Source organism: Pyxicephalus adspersus, chromosome 1 (genome assembly GCF_032062135.1).
Source record: "Pyxicephalus adspersus chromosome 1, UCB_Pads_2.0, whole genome shotgun sequence".
In the NCBI taxonomy this organism is placed as follows: Eukaryota; Metazoa; Chordata; class Amphibia; order Anura; family Pyxicephalidae; genus Pyxicephalus; species Pyxicephalus adspersus.
In genome coordinates this window covers 2,109,358-2,117,975 of record NC_092858.1, presented here as the reverse complement: position 1 = coordinate 2,117,975, position 8,618 = coordinate 2,109,358, and the positions used below count along the sequence as shown (strand labels likewise).

General features: G+C 48.7%; 1 protein-coding gene across 1 annotated transcript in view; it reads left to right on the top strand.

Moving 5' to 3' along the window:
- INPPL1 (inositol polyphosphate phosphatase like 1) overlaps positions 1-3,058 on the top strand; it is a gene marked incomplete in the record, with an annotated part of 34,683 nt that extends 31,625 nt beyond the window's left edge. Inside the window, 3 exon segments of the mRNA XM_072398581.1 lie at positions 1-588; positions 1,694-1,827; positions 2,743-3,058. Of these exon segments, the coding sequence (XP_072254682.1) occupies positions 1-588; positions 1,694-1,827; positions 2,743-2,833 (813 nt within the window).
- Between the last annotated feature and the right edge of the window lie 5,560 nt (positions 3,059-8,618).

Below are 8,618 nucleotides of genomic sequence, written 5' to 3'. Positions count from 1 at the left end.
GCCAAGAACAAGGTACAAATCACGGTCCCTGCGCAACACCTGGACAAACGCCGCCAATACTCGCCATCTGCCCGAGGAGAGGACACGTCTTCTGATGACGAGGTCGGCACTCTGAATCTTCCACCCCCAGATTTCCCTCCCCCACCCCTTCCCAAGTCGGCTGAATTCGAGATGCTGGACAACCCGTTTTATGTGACGTCAAGCGAGCTGCATGTCCGGCCGGCGGTAGATGATGGAGAATCCCGGCCTGGAGCTGGAAAGCCCCGCGTGGGCGTCACCTTCAGCGAACCCCCAGAGACAAAATTTCATCTAAAGAGCCAATCCCGGCCTCCTGTGCCGACCCCCCAGCCCTCCTATATGACGGAGGCTCACGGGACCATGCAGGATGACCGCTCCTGCTCCGTCTTGCAGATGGCCCGTACACTTAGCGAAGTGGACTATACCGGGAACAAGGAGACCCAGGGACGCCCACCGCATCTCATGGCCGGCAAAAGTAAGATGGAGCTGCCCAGCCGCTGTATGGACTATAACCGGCCCCTCGTCTTTCCTCCTCACTGCATCAGGGAAAGCATACAGGAGGATGAGGAGGTAGGTAGCCATCTATTGCCCTGACCCTGCTTCTGTTGGGAATCACCTGAGCCAGGTAGAGGACATTGGGCTGGGTTGGGTCCAACAGTAACACAGCAAGAAAAAAAGGTTAAAATATCTTCGATCAACCGGCACTATATGGTGACTACCTGACCATCACCCCTATTAATATGGAATTGCCCCAATGGTCAATAATATGAAATTGCCCCCCATGGTCATAAATATGGACATGCCCCCATGGTCATTAATATGGAATTGCCCCCCGTGGTCATTAATATGGAATTGCCCCCCATGGTCTTTAATATGGAATTGCCCCCCATGGTCATTTTATGGAATTGCCCCCCATGGTCATTTTATGGAATTGCCCCCCATGGCCATTAATATGGAATTGCCCCCCATGGCCATTAATATGGAATTGCCCCCCATGGTCTTTAATAGGGAATTGCCTCCCATGGTCATTATTATGGAATTGCCCCCCATGGTCAGTAATATGGAGTTGCCCCCATGGTCAGTAATATGGAATTGCCCCCCCCATGGTCTTTAATATGGAGTTGCCCCCCATGGCCATTAATATGGAGTTGCCCTTTGTGGTAGCTATTACAGCCTCCGCTTTGCCTTTTTGAGGTCAGGTATTGATGGATGAGAAGACCTCACATCCGCCATTCCAATTCACCCCAAAAAAGCCCAATAGGGTTGAGGTCAGGGGGCTCCTTTTTGTTTTGTCATTGGACCCCAGAGCAGGTTGGGTTTTGTGATTTACATTGCAGAGCACAATGAGACCTGTAGGGGGCGCAATGGCTGAATGTCCATGGCACATAGGAAGATGGGGATACAAGTGTGACATTTATAGGAATATTGGCCGCCATTGTACCATGGGTGGAAGGTTTGCTGGCCTCTTCTGTGCTGATTGCCTCTCATGTCTCCCACACGGCTCCATGATTCCTAGACATTCCATAGGCGGGATTTTATTCTGTAACACTTCCAGGCTCCTCTTATTACTGGGATGTCATCATTCTATAACTTATATCTGCAGTGATGTCACTTCCTGTATATGTATGATGTCATCGTTATGATGGGTGTGTCTGACGCTCTCCCCCATACACAGGCTCTGTATCACGGTGGGCGGAGTTCCTCCAGCTTGCAGGGCTCCAGCGTTGGCGAATGGCTGAGAGCGATCGGCATGGAGCAATATGAAGAAGGGCTCATACACAACGGCTGGGACGACTTAGAATTTCTCAGGTAATGTGAAGCCTTTCTGTGCTGATTGCCTCTCATGTCTCCCACACGGCTCCATGATTCCTAGACATTCCATAGGCGGGATTTTATTCTGTAACACTTCCAGGCTCCTCCTATTACTGGGATGTCATCATTCTATAACTTATATCTGCAGTGATGTCACTTCCTGTATATGTATGATGTCATCGTTATGATGGGTGTGTCTGACGCTCTCCCCCATACACAGGCTCTGTATCACGGTGGGCGGAGTTCCTCCAGCTTGCAGGGCTCCAGCGTTGGCGAATGGCTGAGAGCGATCGGCATGGAGCAATATGAAGAAGGGCTCATACACAACGGCTGGGACGACTTAGAATTTCTCAGGTAATGTGAAGCCTATTACACGTAATTCCCATCATGCTCCATGTACGTGGAAGATGATTTCTAAATGTTTTTAGCCCTTGTGATAAATATACCGGCAGTGCTGCTGGAGTTACTCTTTATTTTTATTACATGATGCAAAATGATGACAGCGCTGCCCTTTACTAATTTCCTAACTATGTGATGTGTTGGTGGAGAGGCAGAAGTCCTCTGTATGTCTCATAACCCGAACATCACATGGAAGTTGACATTTAACCTTCATGTGTATTCTCGTTTCCATCCAGTAGGTGGAGCCTGAATTCATTTCTTGTGTTTTCCAGGCTGCGCTTCTCTACTTTGCTGGGGAAAAAAAATTCCCCTCCTTTCCCTATCAAAGCAGCCTATGACAGCCAATGCTCTGTGTGATTTGCTTTCTATCCTTCAATATAACGCTGCCCGACTCCGATACACTGCCATGCCATGCCCAGATATACTCAAGTATAGCGTTTAATAGTAGACAGCATCCAATCCCATCCTTTGCTGCAAATTCCACATTTTCTAACCACTTATTTTTCTTTGCAGTGATATAGTGGAGGAGGACCTGGAAGAGGCCGGGGTGCTGGATCCCAACCACAAGAAGAAAATTCTGGACAATCTGCAGCTCAGGAAATGACCCGTCACCTTCTAGATCCTTCTACATGTGGCCTTATCACCATTTCCGTGGCCTTCATCACGCGGGGTTTTTATGCCAACGCACCTTTTCGGGCTCTGGCAGCCCCGGGGCCTGGCGAGGATTCCTGCCAGCGTCCATTCCTTGTTGCTGGACAACCGGTCCTCCGACCTTTCATCGCTGTCCTTCCATACATTTCCATCTTCGAGTTTTTCAGCGCGGAGATTTTTTTTTCACGCGGGGTTTTTATGCCAACGCACCTTTTCGGGCTCTGGCAGCCCCGGGGCCTGGCGAGGATTCCTGCCAGCGTCCATTCCTTGTTGCTGGACAACCGGTCCTCCGACCTTTCATCGCTGTCCTTCCATACATTTCCATCTTCGAGTTTTTCAGCGCGGAGATTTTTTTTTTTTAATTTTTAAGTTTAAGAATCTCTTTTGTGTATTTAAAATATTTTCTCAGCACAATGTTAGACCAAAATTCTCCGTTATTTCGCCACCGGTTTTTGATTGGTGGGTTTGGAGTCCTTGCGGAGGACCTGCAGAGTCTGTGGCTGTCATATCAGGAGCACCGGGGAATTCTGGGACTGGAAAATGTCTACAAGGAGCCAAAAGGGAACTCGAGAGTCACTCTATCAAGTCACCAGGACAAGACGGGGCGGAGGCGTTATTTAGGGAGAGCAGCCCGTTATAAAAGGGAACACCGCCTCATCTGTAGAGTTCTATGACAGAATTTTGCCATATTCCTGTGTCATGATGCTGGTCCATGTTGGTCCTATAAAGACCAGATTCAGATTTTGTCTAGACAGGCACTACAGCATATGTACCCGACATATTGGCACCGACAGCTGTATATTTGGGTCAGCACCAGTGAGTGCTCAGGGCAATGCATCGTGTGTGCGGAAGGAATTGAGTGTACATTGAGTGTATGTCAAAGTGAATCTGATGAAGGTGCGCATGGTGCTGGTACATCCGTTCTATGGAAATGTTTGGAGCCCTAAATTCAGAGGAGAATTTACCTGCACCCTGCCCCTCCACCCTGCACTTCCTCCCTGCACCCTGCGCTTCCTCCCTGCACCTCCTCTCTAGGCCCTGTGCTTTCTCCCCGCACCCTGCACTTCCTCCTAACGCCCTGCACTCCCTCCCCGCACCCTGTGCCTCCTCCCCATTCCCTGCACTTCCTCCCTGCACTTCCTCCCCGCACCCTGCTCCTCCTCCCTGCACCCTGTGCCTCCACCCTGCACTTCCTCCCTGCACCCTGCGCTTCCACCCTACACCTCCTCTCCAGGCCCTGCGCCTCCACCCTGCATCCTGTGCTTTCTCCCTGCACCCTGCGCCTCCTCTCCACTCTCCTCTCTCCGCACCCTGCACTTCCTCCCTACACCGTGCACTTCCTCCTTGCACCCTGCGCCTCCTCTCCATGCCCTGCACTTCATCCCTCCTCTCCAGGCCCTGTTCTTTCTCCCCGCACCCTACGCCTCCCCCTTACGCCTTGCACTCCCTCCCGGCACCCTGCGCTTCTTCCTTGCACCCTGTGCCTCGTTTCCACACCTTGCACTTCCTCTTCGTTCCCTGCGCTTCCTCCCTGCACCCTTCACTTGCTCCCCACACCCTGCACCTACGCCCTGCACTTCCTCTCCATGCCCTGCACTCCCTCCTTGCACCCTGCACCTCCTCCCCACACCTCCTCCCGTTCCCTGCTCTTTCACCTAGTTCTGTGTTGCAGATTAATGTAAAGTGATAATTGTCATTATTTACTCATTCTGTGTTTGCCATGTCCTGCAGGATCCAGGTTTTCACGCCATCCCTTGCCATACCCACCACACCCCCTCACCAAACCAGCTTATCATTTTCATGAGGTTAGCAGCAGAATCAGAATCAGGACACCCAAACCAGTGACAGTTTGTCTGGGCAGAGATTTATCCCATTAGTTTGGTCCTCTCTCATTTCAGTCTGATGTGTCCGCCCTATAGAAAGCCCAATGGGACCGGTTTCTCTACAGAGAGCCAACTGTCCAGCAGTGCCAGTCTCTGGCTGGTAAGAAAACTACAACCAGTCACCACTAGAGGGCTCTCCATGGAGGCTGAGCTCAATGAGTATCTCCTGCCTCCAGAGGGCGCTCATTAGTGGTGGGCAGCAGAATCCAGACACCAAACATGCAAACTGCTTACCCGCTGCCACCGGCTTTTCTATGAGGGCTATGTACAATTATAATAAAAGTGGCATTAACAATGAAACATTTCAGTAATGGGGGGCCAACGGAAAGCCTTGCCTTAGTGCCTGGGGGAAGAATGCTGCACCACTGAAAACCACAGATAATCCTGAGCCATTGTATACCCTGACATGTATGGAACTGCTATATTTATTTCATGTGTAATATATGGGGGTGAGGGGAGGCTCTTCATCATTTAGGGTTTGTTCAGACAGGTGGTGAGGTTGCGGGGGGGTTGCGGCAGGGTTGCGGCATCCTCACACCTGTTACCCCCCCAGTAGCTTCTTACCGTTGTGTGCCTATAGGCATTGAATGGGGGTGGGGGTTCAGTGCCGCCTGCTGTACAATGTTGAAATGCTGATTTCTTAGGAACCCGTAGAGCGGCTGCCAAGGTGCCAACTTCTGGGAGCCGCCCGGGAACCAATGAACCAATATTCCCTCCCCCTATCCGACCAAACCCTTCAAGAAGTAATAACTCACATATGTAAAGATACGCAATTGTGCAGCCCCCACACAAATATCAGAAATGTGCAGAACTTTTTGTACTTTTTTATTATGTGCCTGTAGCTGCGTTATACAAAAGCCATAAGGCGCGGGTGCCAGGAAATGCGCCGATTGTTTTGCACCAATTATACTGCAGCTCCTGAAGATGCATAAAGAGACATTTGTGGTTTTAGCTGCATTTATATAGCTGCAGAAGACCGCACCCGGAACTTTCCCGCTAATTTTACCCATGTGACTATGGAACTGTATGCAAATGTCAGAATGTGGGCGTGTCCTAACATTTCTTGCGGTCTTTTGTTTTTTATTACTATTGTTCTGCCATGTTCCGGCAGCTCTGGGTTACTAAACGCTTTATATGAGCAGATGGTGAATAAAACATTGCAGTTACAATAGGAAACGCATTGATTATATTGGATTTCCAGGGATCAGCAGAACGCCAATAAACAGCCGACTGCGCCTGCCTTTACCTGATTGGTCTCCATGTAGCAGTACAGGCTGCACATTGGTTGTTCACCTTTCCCTTGGTACCCGGGGGATCCTCTGCACTGGTCCAATCAGTGGTGCCGCGGATCTTGGTGCTGCTTACTGACTCAATAAAAGGGAAGAGAGGTCTGACACTCATCCGTCATGTTATATGAGACGACTCTTCCCAAATCTGCCGGCTGTATTCTCACTAACACAGATACTGAGGTGTGATTGTCAATAAAATGTAAAAGTGAAACCGTGTGTGCTGTCCTCTGTAATACCCTGCTCTGCTCCGGGAGATCACACAGAGAATTGTCCAATCAGATTGTAGAATGTGTGGCCGGCTGATTGTACAGAATGAAGGGGGAATACTGAGCATTGAACAGGAAATACAGTGGCAACAATGTAACAAGATGTTATATCACATGACCCATCAGTAGTCCACATGACCCATCGAAAGATCACATGACCCATCAGTAGCCCACATGACCCAACAGAACAGATTATAGATCTGCAAACTTGCAGTCAGAATACAACATAAACCTAAAATTGCATCAATCCCCCCCCCACCCCCCACGACCGGAGGGGGGCCACTGGCACCTAAAGGTCGGCCTTTTTTTTTGCCTGACTAATGTCCACCAATAGCAGGCAGGGCTCCTCTGACTGAGTTACATTATTGGTGATCATAGAGGAGGGGGCGTGGCATCCATCTGTCAAAGAATGGGAATTCCTGATCAATGTTGGATCAATCCCTAGTCATTGTACACTGCTGGAGGACTCTGCTCCTTCCTCTATAACTCTCCTCTCCTGAAATACTCTGCTCTGCTGGAGGACTCTTTCCTCTCTGTGTGTGAAATCTGATGTTTTGTTGGTTTCCATGCCCAGAGCACAGTGCAGTTTTGGTAAATATGAAATAATTATCACAGAGACTTTTCAATAAATTATTCTTTATTTGGGATTATAAATTGCAGATTTATATGACATATTGGTGATTTCCCATCATCCCCTCTATGATCTCTATACATTGCCGTCATATTGGACATATTGAGGTGAACATAATACATGGATATGGTCAGGGAATGTCCCCTGGTAGCATTCCTATAACTGGGAATCTCTCCATCCCCATTGGATGGAATATATTGAAACATTGTATCATTTTACATGTAATCACCAGGTTTACCACCAGGGGACCTCACAGCCCATTTCCAGTCCCCAATCCAATGGCATCATTCTGTGCCTGCTGCATCCTGCCATTTATAATATGCAGCTGATTGGTCAGATAGCTAAATCCTCCTCATTGGCTGATGTCTTTTCAAATTACAGGCAGAGGTTCAGCCTCCGCCCTCTGTTTTGGGTCTATATGCACCCATTGGTAGACCCATTCCTCTCCCATATGATAAGCAACCTGGTATTGGGAGAAATATTTGGATTTAATCGCAATGGAGAGATTTCAGTATTTACTGAAGAAACCCACCTGGAACAAGCCTGGGAATACCTGCAATGTGCCAGGCAGATAGCATTTTCAGCAATGGATTCCATGGGGTGCTATAGGAGGAAAATCCAAAATGAGGAACACTAATTTCTATTGGCTGTCTCTCCCATCTGCAGCCCTGACCACGCCTTGCTTCAGGAAATAGGGGCGGGGTCCGGGGATTATTTTAGACTCAGAAAGTGTAGTCTCGCTCTCAGGGGAGAGGGCTGCATGCTACAAATGATTTAAATGCGCCATTATAAGGATCCCCAATGTTCATTATGGCTGCATTGACTATTTGTAAAGCTTGGGATATCTTCCAGCCAATGGTTGCCCAATATTGCTCTGCCACAAAAAATAAAGCTTTCTGATTGGTTGATGGCCGGTTGTGTTTTATGATTGTACGTCAGCACCGTTGTAATGTTAATGTTCCCAAATAATCAATCTGACATTTATTTACAGTATTTGGGACCCATTACAGCAATTATTGTTCCCATGAACCTCATTGGCTGTCTGGACATCTGGGGAGGCGGAATTCAAAAACTACCAATCTCTTCCTTCTGATGGCGCTGTGTCAGTGAGCCTTCCAAAAATACCCCGGGGTCATTTGGTTGCCTTTGTTTGCTAACATAACACAAATATATACAACTTTGGTGGGGACGGGGAGAACACCAGGCCAACCAAAAAAACCTCACCAAAGCGTGATTCACCCGTCTGATTGGGTAAACGCTTCCATGAGCTGAGCTCTGTCTATGGCAAGGATTTCAGGTTTATTATTGTATAGGAAATCCTTACCTGCTTCTGGTCTAGTGGTTTCAATGATATGTCTGCAGGTCACATGACCCTGCCCCATGGCATCACAGTATAACAGCGCCTGCTCACTATTTGTCCTCCAGCTCTGTGCTGATTTTAGGACAGAATCAGCCAATCAGAGGCCAGGGGGGAATTCTGGTTGGCTGCAGCCAAGGCCGCATGGGGTATCGATAATCTGGGTATATAATTGTTGTCTAATAGCCATTTATTGTATTGATGGAAGTCTGAACTTTGCTCGTTAGCGATCCATAAGTTTCATGTCGGCTTAGAATGTGGGGGAGGAGCTAAGGCTCGGGGGGGGGCTGTGACACATTAATTTGAAAAAAA